This window comes from Castanea sativa, chromosome 10, assembly GCF_040712315.1.
Source record: "Castanea sativa cultivar Marrone di Chiusa Pesio chromosome 10, ASM4071231v1".
In the NCBI taxonomy this organism is placed as follows: Eukaryota; Viridiplantae; Streptophyta; class Magnoliopsida; order Fagales; family Fagaceae; genus Castanea; species Castanea sativa.
Genome location: NC_134022.1, coordinates 35,512,656 through 35,533,845, shown reverse-complemented (window position 1 = coordinate 35,533,845; position 21,190 = coordinate 35,512,656). Strand labels below are relative to the sequence as shown.

The window sequence follows — 21,190 nt, the reverse complement described above, 5'->3', positions numbered from 1 at the left end:
TGATTTCTTCTCGCAGGGTCCCCTGCCATCTTGCCGGGCCATCTGAAGAAGGGCTCTTTACGAACTTTTTCTAATAACTGATGCACTGGTTCTCGGAACACAGTATTTACAGCTTGAGGTGCTGCCGAGCCGGATTGTCCGAAGTAATCCCTCCTCGGCTTGTTGTTGTGATATCTGTCCGACCTAAAATCCCTTCTCTCCTGTGGGATAACCTTCTCCTTTCCTTTTCCCTGCTGCTGGTCTTCCTCTACCCTTTTGTATTCATCAATACGATCCATAAGACGGCGTACGCTGCGGACGGGCTTTTTCGTCAAAGACTTTCTTAGGTCGTGATCAGTAGGGAGACCCACCTTAAAGGTATTAAGCGCCACCTCATCAAAGTCGCCATCTATTTCATTAAACATCTCCCAGTATCGATCGGAGTATGCTTTCAGTGTCTCCCCTTCCTTCATGGCCATGGATAGCAACGAGTCCAATGGCTGAGGGACTCTGCTACACGTAATGAACCGCGAAGCAAATGCCCTAGTTAACTCCCCAAATGAGCCTACAGATCCCGATTTGAGACCGTTAAACCATCTCATAGCCACAGGTCCCAAGCTGGAGGGGAAGACTTTACACATCAAAGTCTCGTTGTGAGAGTGCACTGCCATCCTTTGGTTGAAGTGACTCACGTGCTCCACCGGATCAGTCCGACCATTATATATGGTAAAGGTGGGCTGGGTGAACCTCCTGGGAAGCCTCCCCCTCTCGATCCTCCGTGAAAACGGAGATTTAGAGAGCTGGTGCAACGCCCTACTCATGGTATCGTTGCCCAAGCCCCTAGAATGAAGCTTCTTACGTCTGCGGGCTGGCTGGTCGTCCTCCTCACCGGAGGATGTTGCGGCTGGTGGGGGAACATGACCTTGAACTGTAGCCAAGTCCCCTATCCTTCTCTGAGGAAGAACTAGACGAGGACGGGGAGACCTTACGTTTAGCACGGCGTAACTTCCTCTTCAAACGATTGATTTCCTTCTGCATGGATTTAGAACCCTCATCATGGGTAGTGCTACCCCCTCCATGAGTATGGCTAGCCCCTGGGTATTCTGTATGGACGCTTCCCTCACGATCCCTACGATGTTCAAGACGTTCGAAATGATCTTCCGGTTGTGATCCTTGTGACTCTGCATGGTGAGAGCCTAAGCCTGCCATAATATCCCTACCTCTTCTAGACTAGGTTCCCACAGACGGCACCAATTGTAAGTGCACAATTACACCTGGTCCCAAGAACAGTTATGGGCTCAGGCCCAATGAGCCTTAAACAATATGAATTTGTAGAGTGTGGGCTTGAAACCCAGGTTAGAAGTGTGTGGGGATTAAATGACAAACTAAAGATGGCAAATATTTGGAAACAATAAGGAATATTGTAGATAGGCCTCCTCGGATGTAAGCCGAGAGCTGTTCTTATATTATATCTTTCTCTTAGCCTTTTTTCTTTTTAGGTTACAAAAAGTCCGTCCCCATTTTTCTTCCAGGTTCCCCCTTAAAATACTCATCTTTTTAATACTTTGTACACGTGTTGCCCCAACTCCTCCCTTAGCCTAGATATTTCTTTTCTTAGTGCCTTTGAACAGTAACTAGAAGTTTCCCTTCCACTGTTCAGGTGTCACTTCCCCATAAATGCGGCTAGGGTGGTAGGTGCAGGGTCTTTAATGTGGAGGCAGCAGCCTTTATCTTTGACATTTCTTCAACACCGGTGCTTCTGGGGCGTTCTAGGGTTCACCCCTCTTAACCATTGGCCTTAACCGTGTTATCCCCTAATCTTTACCATGAAATCCCGAGTTCTTCGATGTTCATCCGAGGGTAAGCTCATCCTCGGCGTATGGGCCGACCCATAGTACTAACAGATTCTAAACCCAGGAGCAGGTCGGCCTTCCTTAACACGGCCCAAAAGGCCCACATTCCCATCAGGATCTTTTTACCCCCACAGTAATCTCAATACAAAAATATAACATTGTATTATTTAAGAATATAATAAAATTAAGGTGATATAATATATTTTATAATTAAAAATTATGATAATATTTAAATAAAAAAAAACTTTAATGCGGGTAACAAAAAAGGCTCGTGGGTCGAGTAACCAGACAACCGAAACGGTGGAAGTCATTAACGAGTCATAACGTGGTGATGTATGTTTCTTACACCCGAGGAGTCATGACTCATGGGTGATGGATTGAGTCACGCGGGCCGCTTTGCGTGTGAATTTTCGCACAACTCTAGGGCTATATTCGGAATACAATTAAACTCTCTAAATTTTTCTTATTTCCCAGCATTCTCTCCTCCTACGATTTATCTTTTGCCAATCCCTCTCTCTTAAACCCTAGCACCCGAGAGTCCGATACCGAGAGATCAAAAGTATTTCACTTCTACAGTTCTACTCCACCGACAAGCACTCGTTCAGTACTTGTTGCCCACTGCTTCTCCTTCCTCTGCTCTGCCTGTAAGTTCACTTCATTTCTTATTTCGAATTTGTTTTGTATTGCGAAAATTTTTATTCTTTGTTTGGTTGCTGGGAAAATAGAGGACAAAAGAGAAACGAAATACTGAAATTAGGTTTTTAGTGGTCAGAAATTTTCTCTGATTTCCTTTATCTATACAACTGAAAGGGAGCATGATAGGACGCCCAACCTTGTAGAATTTTTTTTTAATGGTATTAACACTATTGAATTTGGTTGTCTGAAGATATAGATACTGAATGTAGCTACTTAATGTTGTCTGAATTATTTGTGTTTAGTTCTGATGGTTATTTATTGAGTCATTTAAGTTGGGAAAATTGGAATGGTGGTGTTTGTTTTTTGATAAGTAAGAATAATTTTATTGAATAGAGACTACTTCATGAAAAAATAAAACACGAAGCAGCCTAAAAAATTACAACTAGAAAAATATCTACGTATGAGTTGACTCTATGAAAGATTGAACAGAATTACCTTCTATGAAACCCGAAGCAAAAGACCACTCATAAAGAGAACTAATGAAGGGAGCTAGCAATTGAGTTGCATGTGCCTTTTGATGTAAATAGGTAATGGTAAGTGATTTATGTGTGCATTATGGCAAAATCAAGAATGTTGGGACAACCCTTATGAGGGATGTTCTGGCAAAAGTGAATTTCTAGAAAAAGAGGGGGGGGGGGGTTAGATTGATATCAGGTAGGATTTATATATTTTCCTTTTTTTTTGAAATGTGGATTTATCTTTTACTGGAACCCGTTATTCATTAGAGAGGTGCAGGATTGGGAATTTGAAGATATGCATTAGGTAATGGTTGTCCTATATACTATATAGTTACATTGCGGGGAGGGAGACAATTTACAATGGATCCCTTTGAGTACACAAGTCTTCGAAGTGACGAGTTATTATTTAAGGCTCTGAGAGTAGGTTGGTAAGCTTATGTTCCATCAATTGTGTGTCATTAGGTGAGACCTTCGCTACATGTAACCTTCGGAAGTGAGGGTTAATCATATTGGATTGGTGCTTTGTGTGCAAAAGCTAGGGAGAGAGCGTGTCTTGGGAATTGTGGTCTTTGATATTATGCTTGTTTGGCGTGTCTTGGGTAATGTCTTCTTTTGTGTTGGAATTTTTATCTTGTTGTAAAGGATGTTTGGTAAGCGAAGCAATGGGGAGATTTGGAACACTGTTTCCCCGTGTATAATCTAATGCATTTCGAGAGAAAGAAATGTTTGGTGCTTTGAAGGGAAAGAGAAGCATACCTTGAAGTTGAGGTATTTAGTCTGGAAGACGTTATATTGTTGGAAAGGACGTTTTGGTGAGAGAAGCAGTGGAGAGATTTGGAACGCTGTTTCCCCATGTATAATCTAATGTCTTTCGAGAGAAAGAAATGTTCGGTGCTTTGAAGGGAAAGAGAAGCATAAATTGAAGTTGAAGTATTTAGTCTGGAAGACTTTGTATGACTGGACTTTGACTTCTTAGGCTTATTCCACTGTTGACTTTCTATAGTTATTGGACCTTGAATTTTCATTAACATCTTTCATATTAATTTTTAATTTTTAAACTATTTTTTTAACTGGGCTTTCCACTTGTATACCTGCCATTAACTAGGGTTGCACTCCTTTTGTATTTTTTTTTAATGGATTTTTATCACTCATCAAAAGGGCGTGTTTGAACTTTGAACTAAGCATAACTAATATCTCTATTGATAGAGATGGCAATGAACTCATTTGACTATGATCAGTGGAATAAATAATAAGATTAAACAAAGAGAGCTAATGTTACATTAGCCATAAGAATTATTATTATTATTTTTTCACTTCATAATCAATGTTGGTAAGAGCGTTGAGTGCACTTAAGCGCATAGGCCTCTTGGAGCTTAAGAGCAAAACACAAGTGCACCCTTGATTGAAGTGAACTGCACATATTTCAAAAATAATATATAATAACCTCTGATTCAAAGATAAATAACATGTAATAAAAAACGTTAATAACTCAAAATATTAATATATTTTGCCTATTAGCTAAAATGGTGCAATTGCACAAAGTTTCGTAAGTTTAAATTTTACGCAAGTTATTTCAATTTCTTAAACTTTTATGTAGTAAATTTGAAAACAATTATCAATGGACAATATGATAATAATCTAGTCATAGAAATTTCATACATAATTTCCTTTTCTTTGACATTTTTTACCTATCAAAAAAAAGAAAAAGAAATTTTATATGTAACATATTATATAATTCTCGTGTTTTATAAAAATATATAACTGTGATATGTTCAATAGACAAAGACAAGCACAAGAATAGTAAATTATCTTCTTTTTTTTTTGAGTTTTTTGATATGTTAACAAAAAAGTTGTTTGTGTAATATAACACCTTAAGAATAGTGTTTGTATAATAAATCACTGGTCCTTGTCTTTTCCTTCGAGATCGAGTAGGAAATTTTAATGTTTCATATATTTTTTTAGCAAAAATTTAAAAAGCACGCTAGGTGTTCTTTGTACTTCTTCGAAAAGCAACAAAAAAGTGTACCTGAGGTGCTCTTCATTAAATGAATTTTGAGCTTAGATCTTGGGGTTTTGAGTTCTAATTTCAACAGTACTATTCATAGTTCATATGGCTGTGATCAGAAACCTATTAATAAAACTGAAGACCTGAATGGAACATTAAGAGAAATATTGCAATGATGGACTATGTAAGTTGGCTTAGAATTTTTTTTCTTTCATTAGCTTGGTATCATTTGCCCGGATTATTTGATTTCTTAGAAGCAGATGGATGCACATTGCTCTCCTGTTTGTGGGGCTGTAGCACTGTGTTATCTTATTGATTTTGACAAGATGTTATTACTTGTTGATGCCAAGAGCCTTGTAGCTCAATTGGCACCTCTTGATGTTTCCAACAAAGACATCCAAGGTTCAAATCCCCCCTCTCCCAGCTATTGAATTATAAAAAAAAAAAACTTCTGACTTGTTAATTTTTCAGCCGTTTGAGGGGGCTTGCTTATGTGGTGAAATGGCCAACAACTCTCAGTCCTCTGGTTCACAGGTAGCAAACTTAACATTTGGATTTATAACTCAGAATCTGAACCTTATATTCCCAAATTTATGTATTTATTGTTGTCATATTTTTTTGGTGTGGTTACAACTCTTTGAATATGCTTTTGTTTACTCAGCTGTATGAGTTTATTTTCATCTCAAACAAGTTGTGACTCTGGCAAAGGTTTCATAAAAGTAGGTTGAAGTGTGATAATTTTTTCTGAGTATCTGTGGATCTCAGTCATTTTTGTTTGCATCCCTCAGATTATGAAAATATATTTCCTACCTTTTTAGATTGAAAATTTGTTCTTCTTCAAATAAAATTAACTTGAATGTGATTATGTGAACATGGTGCTTTCACTCTGTCTTGACATTGTGGTCAGTTGAATTGTTTCTAAACCTATTCTTTTATTTTTGGTCTGCTCAATTAATCATTTTTGAAAGAACCTTTGCTTATAGAAAATCATTTTTGAAAGAACCTTTGCTTATAGAAAATCATTTTTAACCTCATATAAATGCTTACGCTTTATTTAGATTTTATATGAAGGCATATGGCATTTATTTTATTTGTTAATTCTTCATTCCTGGTCTCTCTTTCTCTGGATTAGCCACTTCGCCCCCCTGCAGTTGGATCCTTGGGTCCTCAAAGTTTTGGTTCATCTTTATCTATGCAAGTAATTTCCTTTCCCATCCTGGTTTACTGAGTTTTATCATCTGTTTTTTTATAAGAGTTTTGAGTTACTGTGTCATGGGAAATTTCTTTGGCTGCAGTTTCGGCCAGTTCCAACACAGCAAGGACAGCCATTTGTTCCACCGGCATCTCAGCAGTTTCGGCCTATGGGACAGGGGTTTCCCTCCAATGTTGCAATGCCTGCTGGTCCAAGTCAGCCACTACAATTTTCTCAACCAATACAGCAGTTACCTTCAAGGCCAACTCTGCCTGGTCACGCTATGCCATCATCACAGGGTATACAAATGCCATATGGTCAGACAAATAGGCCTCTTGCATCCATGCCACTGCAGTCTCAACAAAGTGCCCCTGCTTTAGTGAATCATATGCCTGGCTCAGGAATACCTATCTCTTCATCATATACTGTGAGATCTCACTAAGGTTTTCCTGTTATATGTGCTTTGCTTGATTTTGTGGCCTAAATTTGGCGCTTATTTACATTTTTCTGCATTCTTCAGTTTGCACCATCTTCTTTTGGCCAGCACCAAAATAATATTAGTGCATCGTCCCAGTTCCAGCCAATGTCTCAAATGCCTGCACCTGTTGTACCTGTTGCAGGGCAACCTTGGATGTCCTCTGGAGGTCAGAGTGCAGCATTTGCGACACCTGTACAGCAGACTGGTCAACAACCTCCAGTCATTCCTTCTATGGATTCTGTAAGTGTTCTTCATTTTCTTCTTGCTTTTCTTTGTGTTTCACTATTTTATGATGTGCTTTTTAAGTTTCTTGAAAAAATTTATTCTTGCCCAATGAAGTGTAATATGACATTTCTTAATAATATTTAATTCATTTAATATTATATTAATTTGGAGAAGGTGATTTTACTTTGTATTGTAGTCTTACACACACACACACACACACACATATATTCCCCCCCCCCCTCCCCCTTTTCATTTACTTTGTTGTTTTCAAATCTCGTCTTGGCATCCTCATGGTAAAGCGAACTCTCAATTTGATCCAAGTCTCTCTATTTTATTAAAGTATAAAGTGGATTCAATCACCCAAAACTTCTTGGTCCAACTCATTACTAAAAATTGTTGACCAGGCTGCTAATTTTTCTTTAGACTAGGTTTACTTGCTAACTTGAGTGGGTTACTGATTATTGCACCATATAACTTGTGACATTTTTAACCTCAATATTATCCCGTGATGTAATGATGTCAGTAATTATTTCTCCTGCCTTTTTTCAATGTAAGCCTAGCAATTTATGTTAAAATAATTTTAACAAAATTGTAATCCAAGTGAAAGGCAGATAACCTGAGAGGTGAGGATATTCATATTTTCAATAACCTTAAGGGAAATTCAGTTTTATGAATTGAAGGGTAGATAGCTTGAGAGGGGAGGGTAGTGATATTTTGCAGTCACCTTATGGGAATTCAGCATTAACATGAGAAACTTTGAAATAGGCTTCTGATAATTGCTCAATGTAATACTAATAGATTTTTGTATCCGGCTTTAGTCCTTGTGCGTTGATTTTTTTTTTTTTGGTTGTTTTGTGAAAACTGACTAGTTATGGTTTTGGAATTTCTAATTTGGAACCAGGCAGTAAATGTCCCTAGCCTTAATCAACCGTCCTCATCTGATTGGCAAGAGCATTCATCTGCTGATGGGAGAAGGTAATTTATTGCTATGGCTGCAGGTCTTACTATTTATACTTGTCTCCTGCAATGTTATTGACCTCATGCTTCATTCTAATAGTTCAGCATTCTGATTTGAATTTTAGTTTTTCTTTGAAATGGTTGATGGCATTCTCTTTTCTCAGTAGCTCACTCTGACCAAATCTTGCTTTCTTCCAGATATTATTACAACAAGAGGACAAAACAGTCTAGTTGGGAGAAGCCACCGGAATTGATGACCCCAATTGAGGTGTGTTAGATTATCGATTGGTTGCTTTTGCCGTATTTAATTGTCATCTTCTATTACCTGTTGAACATGCCATTGAAATGTTTAAGTATGGCCACAAATTTCATTCTCTTTATGGGTGCTGATAATTGGAGCCAGATTGATCATATTGTTTTATGCGAATTCTCCTTTTATTTGCATGTGCTTCACTGGTTTGTAGATGTCATGGCAAGTTTGGAGAAATTTAACGACTGCTCTATATGCTCACTATGAAGGCGGCGTTTCTCTTTCTCAAGGCAGGCAACAATTTGTTATTTACATCTTATTTATCATGTAGGGTCAATTTTAATCCAGAATTGGTGGTTGGATGTATTTGACCCATGTCAAGTATTGGTGTCGTAGGATAAGGAATCAACTTCATATTTATTATGGCAATAGTCTGCTACCATCGTCTGCTTTTATTTGTTTTTTCTTCCTCTTTTTATTTTTTCATGTATCTCCCTTATTGTGCAATTCTTTTTTAGATGAATATGGATTGCAATCTTGCTTGTGTGCTCCACAAAACAGCAATATTACTGTCTCCGTGATATGTGTTCTGTGAGATTGTAACTTTTATTTATCCATCTTTCATGTTCATATGTACTGTGCCTTTTATTATAATTGATTTTTTTTTTCTTGCCTTTGTAACAGTTGCATGCTTTTGTTTTGTTTTGTTTTATTTTTTATTTTTTTATGACTTGTTTGGTATCTATGGTTTTCAAAGGGTGTTTCTGCAGGTACATTTAGGTGCTTACTGATTTTGGAGGTATGAAATGCTGGGTCAATGTTAATTGCTGTACCCAAGTTTAAATTTTTGGTGGATTGTATTATATTTCATATTTCTGAATCTTTTTTCTTAGGCTCTCTAGGTTGACTTGTAATGGAGTTAATGGTGATTTATGTTCTGCACATACAAATCCGTGCTCAATTCTGTTTTGTTTTTCCTGGGGGGTTGGGGGTGCTGAAAAATTTCAGAACCTAATGGTTTCTAGAGAACATAGTTCAGCTTCTCCTTGACATTAAAGGGCAACCAGGTATTTTAACCCTCCTAAAGAAGTGGGTTTCTTGTCAAATCTGGAAACATCTTTGGTTAAGCTACAAATTGTCAAAAAATAACTTTTCTTAGGTGAAGAAATAGCGGATTTGTAGTTGAGATGACATAATAGCATATGAAATCTAAAATTTCAGTAGTGAGAGAATTATGTGTCTTCATCTTTCTCTTGTTCATATTTATCATGTACTCATCTTTTAGATTGTGCTAGGCATGAGATAGACATGAACTGGCTGATTCCTTTTCTTTCTAATTAGATTAGATTGCTTAAATGTTCTGATTTGGTGGTCAAATATAGGAAGTACTATAGTTCTATATTTGTCCCATGCCTTGTCATGCTCCTTAAGATTGCATGTTTTAAAAGATTGATGCATGACTAGTACATATCAAATACTTATTAATACATTGGTGTGTTATTACTTATTGGAGACACAAGCATAGACTGAAATACATATTTTCTTCTTAATATCCAACATACTACCTGTTGGATGCTATCTCTTGATTTCCTTCGCAATAATAGGAAACATGATTTCTAGGTTGAACTTTGCAATAGTATTTACCAATTTGTTGTAGCTTACGTGAAGATGCTGTTTTATCTAAAATATGCTTTGGGTTGTGCAGCAGATGCTGCTATGGAAACTCTGTATTTTCTCTTCTCTTAGGTTCTGCATTTTTTAAGGCAAAAAGAGTCCCTACCTGATATAGTCCTACATATAGAAGTAGGAAATGAATCCTTTTTTTTTTAAAAAGCAGAAAAAGAAAAAAATATCTTCAGTCTTTTGGGGAATATTTTGTTCCCGGTCATATTATTATTGATCAATATTAAATTTTTTTATTTTATTTTTCTCTTGTAAGACCTGGAAGCCATTGTAAATGATCTTGGTTGGATTTGTAGCAAATTAGTTTTTTGAGCTCATTCATCCAACCTTTGATTGGGCTTCATCTTTATAGCCATACAGTTCATTTGTGATTGATAGTTCTTAAAGTTCAAATTTATAGTACATCCTGTTTGACAACATATTGTGTGACAATAACATTTATTAAATTTTCTGCCTTGAGGCTGCCCTCTTTTAACATGCTGCTGTCATATGGTGACTCTGTTAGCATTTTGCAATGTTTTATGTATATAGTGTAATGATATAAGCCTCACTATAATTGAGAAGTTAAGCGTCTACCCTTCACCATACTATGATGATGCAAATTACATTCTTTGTCACTCTGTTTTTAATTTTTTATATTTTAATACGTGCTGCTCACTATCCCCACTTGCCATATGTCAATGCAGGTAAAGAATTTTCTTCAAAATTGGCACTGAGTAGTCTTATTTATGTCAACTCTGGTCTATAATGTGTACCATTAGGCTTTAAGAGGGGGTGTTTTGAGCTGATGGTTTCATCAAATCTGATGATGATCAGCTCAAAGGTGATAGGAGAGATATTAGGACTTCCAGGATAACGTGCTTGGGATACTAAGGGAATGGATAGATGCATGGATGGAATAGGAGTTCATTCCACATACATGAAGTTGTTGCTTGGAATCTGGAATTTCTCTTCTCAGATTGTTATATATTATGAGTTTCTATTGTGCATTATGCAGAGACTCTACAGTGTTCTCTGCGTGTCTAATATGATTTATGGAGTTCATTGTCTGTCAGAAAAATTAGTGGTTATACCGTAACAACTTTATCGTGGACAAGTGATTTTGTTGGAATGATTTAATTGGATGGTGTTCATCTTGTATTACAGGTTGATAGAGATCATGGAATGTTGGAAGAATGGTAGACATGCTGTCAAATATACCTTTTTATTATGGTTTTATCATGGATCATCTATCGTAACTAAACATTTACATGTAGTGAGAAACTTGTAAATGTGTCCAAATTTGATGGCTCACATATCATTCTTAGTTTACCTTACATTATAGCTTCAATTGTCGAGGTTTTGTTATTGTTTGTGTTTAGAGGACTCATCTGACTGCAATGATGAGGTAAGTGTTTCTTGCAAGAGCTCCTTTAGGGATTCTACTATTCTTTTTGGTCATATTAGGATGACCAAGAATATTTTGTGTTTATGGGGTTGTTTTGGAGACAATATTGGATGGAAAGAAACACGTGGCTATTGTTTTTGAAATTAGGGCCACATTTGTGTCACTTATTGAATTAACCATTAAATATTTCATTTTGGTCAATTTTCACTTTTTGCTTGTACTGTGGATATTGTTTAATTTGCATGGTTTTTGTTTCCTGTATTTAATTGCATTTTGTTGTAACTGGGGCATGCATGTCCTTTATATATAAACATAAGCATTTTAGGTTGATCTGGTTTTCATTTTTAACTCTTTGTTTTATATTTTGTGTGTATAAGTGTAAAGATTACAAAGTAACTAAGTATACAGGTAAGTTTTCCATTGTTCTTATTTGCTTTTAATTGTTGAACATGTTCTTTTTATTTTCCTTAGTGTGTGAAAATGTATTCAATTGACCCTGCTAATTATTCCCTTTTTCTTATTATTTTTAAAACACTTTAGTATTCTCTCTTGAACAATTTACTCTTCTCAATTTCACATGCTCACTTAATTATTGTTGTCATTGCAACAGAAGGCTGATGCATCAACTGTGTGGAAGGAATATACCTCTCCAGAGGGAAGAAAGTGTGTTCTTTCTTTCTTTTTCTGTCTAATTTTCATTTACCTGTATCATTTTTTGGCATTCTGTTTATCATTTTCTTTTTTAATGCTTGATGCATACAATTTGTTTAAGCTATAATAGGAGTGACTTTTGCAGGTATTATTTCAACAAGGTTACTAAGGAATCTAAATGGACAATTCCAGAGGAATTGAAGGTTTGTCTTTAAGTTTGGCTTTTGGTTTTTGTTTTTTTTTTTAAATTTTTAAAATTTTAAATTTTTGGTGGGGAATTTAACTTCGGGATGCTTGCTTTCAGTTGGCTCGTGAACAGGCTCAAAAAGCAGCTAGCCAGGGAACGCAATCAGAGCCAAGTGTGACTTCTCATGCCCCAGATGTCGCTGTCTCCTCGGCTGAAACATCTGTGGCAACTATCTCAGTTAGCTCCAGCACTGCTTCAACATTAGCTGGGGTGGCTTTGAGCCCAGTTCTAGTGACACCTGTTGTTGCAGTTTCTAATCCTTCCCCTGTGCTTTCTGGATCATCAGCTGTTTCTAGTGCACAGCCTGCTGTACCTGCAAGTGCAGTTGGTAACCAACCACCTGTACTGGCTGCTTCTCCAGTTAGTGCTGTTTCAGGAAGTACTGGAGTTCCTGCTGCTTCAATCAATGCCAACCCGGCATCAACGTATAGACTTATTATATCACTTTCATTTTGAATTTATGTTATGTTATTTATTTTTCATTGAATTAGGATTTCAGTTTGAATGTTCCTTCTGTATCCTCAATTGTTACAGGAGTCATTTTGAAAACCTAATATCTCAAGACCTTCAAGGTTCTGCTGATGGAGCTTCTGTACAAGATATTGAGGTAAGGCTAGTTTCTTCAGCAGATGCTTCTGTAAGTCTTCAATTGGACTATTATTTTCAATCATGGCAACAATTTTCCTGGTCCTCCTGGATGCTGGTTGCATATTTTGGAGATAAGCACATGATTTTCATTTTCCATAAATTGCATGTCATGTAAAATTAGTTCATTACAATATCTATCTAGCTCAGGTTACCCTTTAAAACAAGGTTGCTCGTCAGCCCATTTGCAAAACATATTAACCACCTTGTCAAAAATAGGCATACAATTACCAAAACCAAATACTCGATTTGATTTCCTTGACATTTTCCTGTGGTGTCCCTGGCAGGAAGCAAAAAAAGGAATGGCAGTTGCTGGAAAAATTAATGTGACTCCTTTAGAGGAGAAAATGCTTGATGATGAACCTTTGGTGTATGCCAGTAAGCTGGTACTGACCTGTAGTTTTACTTCTTATTGAGTTTCTTGTTCAGAACTGTGAAGCTGTGGAGTCATTGTTTCTCAACTCCACTTCATCTTTTGTATTTAGGAGGCAAAAAACGCATTCAAAGCTCTGCTGGAATCTGTTAATGTGCAGTCTGATTGGACTTGGGAGCAGGTAGCTTGGTTAATCCTTTCCTGTTTTGAATGCCACTCATCACTTTCTAAATGCTTCTCAATGAATTTTAACATCAGGCAATGAGAGAGATAATTAATGACAAAAGATATGGTGCTCTGAAAACACTTGGTGAGCGGAAGCAAGCATTTAATGAGGTAAGCCTTTTGTGCAACTTATGTGAATGATTTTACTTTGATTTTTTCTCCCGGTTTTGCATAAATGGAATTGTTTTTGAATTCAACTAGTCCTTAATGATTCAAAATTTTCTTGGTCATTAATTTTCTATATATACATAAAAAATTCCATCTTTTTTATTTTTATTTTAAACACCAAATTGGTTATATATGTTATTACCAGTACTTAGGTCAAAGGAAGAAACTGGAAGCGGAGGAGAGGCGCATGAGGCAGAAAAAAGCTCGGGAAGAATTCACAAAGATGTTGGAAGTATGTTGATTTAAATTTATCGTGTCCCCTTTGGCATTCCTCTATAAAGCTGATCTATATGCTGCTTTTTAACTCTCTAAATATTTATATATATTTTTGGTGTGATGTCTTTTCAGGAGTCCAAAGAACTAACATCATCCACCAGATGGAGGTTCATGCCTCTCACTGTACTATTTTTTTTTTTGGAAATAATAATCTTAGGTTGGATGCAAAATGTTATAGATTTTCTAACTGAAGATTTTGCCCTGATCAGCAAAGCTGTTAGTATGTTTGAAAATGATGAACGATTCAAGGCCGTTGAGCGAACTAGAGACCGGGAGGATCTTTTTGAAAGCTACATGGTGGAACTCGAGAGGAAGGTAAGAAATTGCTACTTCATTTGCTCATGTTATAATTGTGAAAGATGCACCCAGTTTTAATTTCAGATCTTTGTCCATAGTATTCCATATATAATCAGGGCAAAAGGATGGGCACAATGTTAGCTGTCAATGTAAAATTTTTCGGGTTTTTTGGTGGGCCTTAAGATCTAAGTTTTAATAACGGTGGGCCGGTGGCAGTGAAATTTGATTTTTTTTTTAAATAATTTTTTTAATCCTTGGTTTTTCTCCTCTTCTCTTTTATTTATTTATTTTAAAAAAACCAAAGCAAGGCCCAGTGGGGAGTAAACCATGGATACATGGCCTCACCTGGCAGAAGTCAGAACCTTGTGGGGTGCACAATTTGGAGGCTTTGGTGGGTCTGTTGGGGTGTGGGCAGTCTTCTCTGCCCTTGAAATATTTGGGCCTTCCATTAGGTGCTAAGTTTAAGAATTTATCTGTTTGGAATCCTATCCTAGAGAGAATGGAGAGGAGATTAACAGGTTGGAAGAGACTGTATATATCTAAAGGGGGTAAGGTGACACTCATTAAAAGCTCACTCTCGTCCCTACCTACATACTTCCTTTCCCTTCTTCCTTTACTGGGTAAGGTGGCAAAGCGTATGAAGAAATTACAGAGATATTTTCTATGGAATGGGATTGGTGGTGAACCTAAAATACATTTAGTTAAATGGGCCAAGGTTTGTGAGCCTTTACAGGTTGGGGGGTTGGGTATAAGACGTTTGGGAAGCTTTAATTCTGCCTTGCTAGGAAAATGGTTGTGGAGGTATGGCATGGAGACTGATGCTTTATGGAGGAGGGTTATAGAGGCAAAATATGAGAATATTTGGGGTGGTTGGTGTACAAAAAAGGTGACAAGTCCTTATGGGGTCAGCTTGTGGAGATACATTAGAAGTGACTAGTTGAACTTCTCTAAGCTCCTTATATATGATATGGGGGATGGTACTAGAGTGAAATTTTGGAAGCATGTGTGGTGCGGGGATTGTACTTTCCAAGAGGCCTTTCCAGAGTTTTATTGTCTTAGTAGGTCAAAGGAGTCCTTGGTGGCTGAAGTTATGAGTTGGTCTGCTGGGAGGTTTCACTGGAATGTGCAATTTCGTCGTCCACTACAAGATTGGTAAGAAGAAGCCTTTGATCGGTTTATGGGGTTGGTTTATTCTTTGACAGTGCGGGGGTTTGGCCCATATAAGGTTTGTTGGAAGCCTGCAAGAAACAGAGGTTTTGAGGTTAGAGGATATTATAGCTCCTTCTACCCTCCTACTCTTGTTTCCTTCCCATAGAGAATGATATGGCAATCGAAGGTTCTTCCAAGGGTGGCTTTCTTTTCTTGGTCTGCTTCCTTAGGTAAGATCTTAATGACAGCCAACCTTCGTAAAAGACGTGGAATAGTGCTTGACTGGTGCTATATGTGTAAGAGATGTGGGGAGTCGGTGGATCATCTTCTACTTCATTGCCTTGTAGCTTGGGAGTTGTGGTTTGTGGTTTTCTGCTTGTTTGGTATTCAATGGGTTATGCCTCATAATGCTCTTGAGTTGTTTGAGGCTTGGCAAAGAAAGTTTGCGTGACATCGTCATAGTGATGTTTGGAGATTAGTGCCTCATTGCTTGATTTGGTGCAAATGGCGTGAAAGGAATGCTAAAAGCTTTGAGGGTTGTGAACGTTCTTTGCTAGAGACTGTCTTTTTTCTTGCACTCTCTTAGAATGGAGTGTTCTTTTCTCATTTTTCTTGTTCTTCTTTTCCTAATTTTCTTGATCATTGTACTTTTGTTCCTGATTTGTGCCCCCCATAGTACATCCCCAATGTACTCAGCTTGGCACTTTTTCTATTATTAATAATATTCTTACGTTACTTATCAAAAAATAAAGAAGTCAGAACCTTGTATCAGGTAATCCAAGGGAACTCCTAGTGTCTCCTCTATGCTACAACATATTGGGTAAATGGCTGAATTTCAAAGTGCAAACTTATGGGGATTTGACAGCTAGAGTCCCTGCTCAGATTAAAAAATGATCTAACTCTTGAACTGTTGAACACAGACTCACTTTGCTTAAAATAATAATACGCAAGGAAGCTGTTCACTACCTATCACCTTTTTGTAGAAATAGCAGGCATTGATATGTCAGATCGCATTATGTGATGAATATTTAAGACTTTATCTCAAACTGTGTATCTTGCTAAAGGAAATCTTATTATTTGCTAACAAATTTAAACATCTTTCTGGGACAATTTTCCTTTAGTTCCTTAATGATTTAAAGAAAGAACTCACATGCAACACCCAATTTGCTCCTGCTTTCAAACTATTAGATCATCTTCCAACCTGCTCTGGGACAACTGAATACAGCCTTGCCAGCTCTCTGCTAGCATGAAATGCCATTAATTTATAGCCTTTTCAAATCTTATGTTCCAATGTCTACTATGAATGTCTTTTTCAGCTTGCTGGTTATATCTTAAATTGTTCTGTCTGTACCAGACAAGAACTCTGCTTGGATGTCCAGAACTCTTTTTATGTCATAGGAATCATGAAATTTGAAAACTGAATGAGAAGCAAACATTGTATGCATATTGGTTAAATATGTTAATTTGTTTTCCCATTCATAGGTAATGGATATACCACAAATGCATCAGTGAAGTATTTTATTGATGTACATGTTTTTCTAGGTTGTGATATTGTTTGTTGATTCAGTCTTATTGTGCTTTGGGACTGATAATGAAGTAAAATTTGAGTCAGGAAGCGGTTAAATAAGCATAACCGTTCCTTTTACGTCTTCTACAAAAAAAAATAGAAAAAGAAAGATCTTTTATATAGTAGCTAGCATCATATGTTCTGGTTCAAAAAATATGAAATAAGATTTTAAAAAGCTATGGGTCATGCAGTTACATAGATTAAAAAAGCATACACACAGTTGCCGTGTTGCATATAGATTGAGAAAGATGCTTTAGCGACACACACACACACACATTTATATATTTCAATAGAATTTGAGATATTTTTCAGGAGTGGCCATCTGTATGTCGTTAAGCACATGCTTCTTTCTTTTTATGCCTTTATATATGAATGCAGGAAAAGGAAAAGGCTGTGGAGGATCATAGGCAGAATGTAGCAGAATATAGGAAATTTTTGGAATCCTGTGACTTTATTAAGGTATATCCTGAAAAATGTAGTACATGAGTCATAGAGACAAGTTACTATATGTTTTTTTTTTTTTTAAAATAAAAATCATGAGCCTTTCTTTTTCTCTTTTTTTTCTTCTTCTTTATTTTAGGTAAATTCACACTGGCGAAAAGTTCAAGATCGCTTAGAAGATGATGAAAGATGCTCACGTCTTGAAAAATTGGACCGTTTGCTCGTTTTCGAGGTATTTTGCCTTATTTATGCTTGCTTAAAATATTTACCGGAACCATATGTTGATATAGTTTGTGGCAGGACTATATACGTGACCTGGAGAAGGATGAAGAGGAGCAAAAGAAGATACAAAAGGTATAATCCATCTTTATGATTATTAATTTTCTTGCCAATGACCTTTAGCTTAACTGCACCTTCTCCCCTTGCAAGTGTTAGTTGGAGGGTGATGTCATGGTTTCAAAACCTACTGGGCATGTGTAATTTACTTATAAAAAAGGGTTATTAATTTTCTTCTACTCTATTTTCTCATTTTCATTTGTGTCCAAAAATAAGGAACAATTGAGGCGGGCTGAGCGGAAAAATCGTGATGAGTTTCGCTTGCTGATGGAAGGGCATGTTGCCACTGGCATTCTTACAGCTAAAACTCACTGGCATGATTATTGCTTAAAGGTACCTATCTGGTTCCATTTATTGTGAAACAAATTTGAAGGAGAGTCACCTAAATACAAAAATTTGGTTGAATAGGAAGTGCATCTGGATTAGAAATTGCTTTTGTGTTTAGTGTTTTTTCTTTGTATTTAGGTGAAGGATTTGCCTCAATATCAAGCCATTGCATCAAACATCTCTGGTTCCACACCAAAGGAGCTATTTGAGGACGTTGCTGAAGAATTAGAGAAACAGGTAAATTCTCCTTTTTTTAAAAAAAAAAAAAATTATTGAATGTCTTATAGATTAATCACTTCTTTGTCGGAAAAGAAAAGTATAGAGCCAAAATATTTGTTTAGGGCCGTTTGGATTGGTGGGGAGGGAGGGGGAGTAGAGTAGAGTTGGTAGTAAATTAGCATAATTTTTGGCAAATTCTACTCTAATCCCCTCCACTCCCCCTCCTTCCCCCTCAAGCCAAACTGATTATTAAAGTTATTGCTTTTATAAAGATTTACAATAGAAATATATATATATATATATATAATAATAATAATTGAATATATGGAAGATTTTTTGTTTGCAATTGATATGTGCAAACACACACACATAGTAAAATAATTATTCATAAGAGAAGATACTTTTTTTTTTTTAATAAGTAAGAATGATATATATATATATATATATACACACAAAAGACTACTCTATGCATGAAGAATATAGAGCAAACCCAGAAAATACAAGAAGAAGAAAACAGAGAGAAACATAAGAGAAAACCAAACAACAGAAAAATTACAAAAGAAAAAGGGAGCAAAGAAAAGAAGGGAGGGAATCACTAGAAGTGAGTCCCCACGCTCGAGACCAATCAAAAAGAGTTCCACTAATAGAAGCAAGCAACTGATTACTGGAGCTATCCAAATCTTTAAAAGTCCTTCGATTCTGTGCTTTCCAAATACACCATAGGATGCACAATAGGACTAAGTTCCAGATCTGAGACGAATGCTTCCCTGGCCAATTCCACCAGCCAAAAAGCAAGTCTGGGATCGATCTAGGAATAACCCAAGACAAGCCAAAAGTTATAAAAACAAAGCTCCATAATCGACAAGCCATCGCACAATGAAGAAGTAAGTGGTCTACCGTCTCTCCACAATGACGGCACATAATGCACGCATCCACAAAATCCAATCTCTTCAATCTCAAGTTATCTCCCATTAGGATCTCATTCCAAGTTACACACCAAACAAAAAAAGAAACTTGCCTAGGGGCATTTACTCTCCAAATAGCTTTCCAAGGAAAGACAGTTGAGTGAGAATCCCTTAATTTGTTATAATGCGACCGGATGTGAAAAGCCCCATTAGGCTTCAATTTCCATCTCATTCGGTCTCCAACATCCATAGGAGGAGTATTGACACCCAATATACGAAGAAAATGCAGCCCTTCATCCATCTCCCAATCATTAAAAAATCTACTAAAACGAACATTCCAAATTCTTCTCTCCTCCGCCCCTTGCCTAGGCAAAAGATACTTTAAAATAATTTGATATGTGCTTGGATAGTCGGGGAGACTAACTGCTTGCTTCTTTTAGTGGTTCTCTTTTTGACTAGTCTCGGGCTTGGGGACTCACATCTAGTGACTCCCTCCCTTTGTTCCTTAGTCCTCTTCTCTTTTGTAATCAATTTTCTTCTTTGTTCTTTTCTCTTTCTTCCTTGAACACTTTGACTGCTTTGTGCTCATTTTGCATAAAGTAGCTTTTTTTAATATTCAATCTTTCTTATGTATATAAAAAAAGACAATAAAAACATCCTAAGTCTTTTTCCTATCTCTTCACCCTTGTTCAGTGTGATTTTTTTCAGAGGTGAGTTTTTTGTTAAGAAACTTCAAGTAGTTTTTTGTTAAATTCTGGATGGGAACAAAATGAGGTTACAGCGTCTCTCAATTGTAGACTTGTTCTGGCTTAAATTGAAAATTCTAGGGCATTCCAAAGTTAAAAAGTGAACTTTAGCTTGATAACTTGTTAGAATTTCTCTAACTTATTGAAAAAAAGAACTTGTTAGAATTTCTCTCAGATGTGGGTAATCCTATTTTATCTTTGTTTTAATTTTTGATAAACAATAAGATATCGTAAGAAAGTGTCAAAAGGGGCACAAGCACACTAACTCAAGCACAAAGGTAGTTTGCAAATGGTATAAGCCCATATAAAACAAAAAGAAAGTTATCATCTGGATTTGTAATTTATTCACTATTCTTTTTTTTCTTTTTATTTGGGTCAATTTTTCATTAAAGTATTTTACTTACGACCACAAGCCTTTGGGCCAATACCTAATCAATGGATCAAGTGTCTGATTTTGCACATGCTTTTGTTTCTGTATTTTTTTTTGGGTCTGCCTGAACAAGATGCTTTCTTTTTTGCTTTTTATTTTTTTGGTGGATCTAAAGTTCCATTGAACATCGTTGCCTATTTAATTTGAACTTATCAACATCTTTTGTAATTGTTGATTGTCGTTTATGTACCTCTTTGGTTTTAGTGGTTTTGGCAATAGGTTCAGTGTTGTGCCACTTGGTTTTATTTATTGTTTTTTTTTTTGATAAGTAATATATAAAATATATTGAAAGAAACAGCCCCGTACATAGGAAATGTACGAAAGAGGCAAAAACATCAAGAAGCCAAAGTACAAAAATCAAGCAACACAAGAAGGGAAATACAAGAAAAAGAAGGTAAAACCAAACACCATTCGTGAAGAGTAAAAAAGAAAAAAAGACTTAAACTCAAGACTAGACCGTTCACAATCCTCAAATCTTCTCAAATTCTGTTCCTGCTAGATACACCACATCAAACAGTGCGGCGCAATCCTCCAAATGACTAAATTACTATGCTGCCTGAAATTGCAAGACCAACTATCCAACAAATCCACTACCCTTCGCAGCATCACCCAGCAAATACCACTTACTACTACCACTAATACGAATCCCCTTTTTCCTCTATTGGGTTCAGTGTTGTGCTTCAATTTGTATTGTTGATTATCTTTATTTTATTAATTTATCCTGATCTATGCTTCGGGCTGCTCCAAAAAACTTCATTGTTGTGTTTATATACTTGCTTAATTTAAACGGTGAAGTAAAATGATGCAGTGGATGTCTTAAATGCATCTTAAAAGAAGAAGAATCTAATAGATTCATTTAATGTTGATTGATGCTGATAGATGTTAAAGACTTTTTAGGATTTTAATTTGATTTGATTTTATTTTCGTATTTAATATAATTGATTATGCGTTATTTCCTTTTCTTAGTTGTGGAGTTGTTATTTATTTATTTGTTATTATTTTTTATGATAAGTAATTTGGGAGTC

At 36.4% G+C, this 21,190-nt stretch overlaps 1 protein-coding gene across 2 annotated transcripts in view; it reads left to right on the top strand.

Annotated features, from left to right (window-relative positions):
• The first annotated feature begins 2,333 nt into the window (after nucleotides 1-2,333).
• The window catches only part of LOC142612590 (pre-mRNA-processing protein 40A), a 40,900-nt gene continuing 22,043 nt past the window's right edge, over nucleotides 2,334-21,190 (top strand). The window contains exons 1-22 of one of the 2 annotated variants that reach the window (XM_075784695.1): nucleotides 2,334-2,476; nucleotides 5,463-5,525; nucleotides 6,124-6,189; nucleotides 6,287-6,610; nucleotides 6,704-6,901; nucleotides 7,788-7,861; nucleotides 8,042-8,111; nucleotides 11,777-11,826; nucleotides 11,960-12,017; nucleotides 12,119-12,486; nucleotides 12,596-12,668; nucleotides 12,994-13,092; nucleotides 13,192-13,260; nucleotides 13,338-13,415; nucleotides 13,618-13,704; nucleotides 13,821-13,855; nucleotides 13,958-14,063; nucleotides 17,140-17,220; nucleotides 17,342-17,434; nucleotides 17,503-17,556; nucleotides 17,755-17,871; nucleotides 18,004-18,102. In XM_075784695.1, the coding sequence (XP_075640810.1) occupies nucleotides 5,493-5,525; nucleotides 6,124-6,189; nucleotides 6,287-6,610; nucleotides 6,704-6,901; nucleotides 7,788-7,861; nucleotides 8,042-8,111; nucleotides 11,777-11,826; nucleotides 11,960-12,017; nucleotides 12,119-12,486; nucleotides 12,596-12,668; nucleotides 12,994-13,092; nucleotides 13,192-13,260; nucleotides 13,338-13,415; nucleotides 13,618-13,704; nucleotides 13,821-13,855; nucleotides 13,958-14,063; nucleotides 17,140-17,220; nucleotides 17,342-17,434; nucleotides 17,503-17,556; nucleotides 17,755-17,871; nucleotides 18,004-18,102 (2,232 nt within the window). In that variant the 5' untranslated portion in view covers nucleotides 2,334-2,476; nucleotides 5,463-5,492. Of the gene's footprint in view, nucleotides 2,477-5,462; nucleotides 5,526-6,123; nucleotides 6,190-6,286; nucleotides 6,611-6,703; nucleotides 6,902-7,787; nucleotides 7,862-8,041; nucleotides 8,112-11,773; nucleotides 11,827-11,959; nucleotides 12,018-12,118; nucleotides 12,487-12,595; nucleotides 12,669-12,993; nucleotides 13,093-13,191; nucleotides 13,261-13,337; nucleotides 13,416-13,617; nucleotides 13,705-13,820; nucleotides 13,856-13,957; nucleotides 14,064-17,139; nucleotides 17,221-17,341; nucleotides 17,435-17,502; nucleotides 17,557-17,754; nucleotides 17,872-18,003; nucleotides 18,103-21,190 lie in introns of both variants that reach the window. The other variant, XM_075784694.1, reaches the window with a different exon arrangement.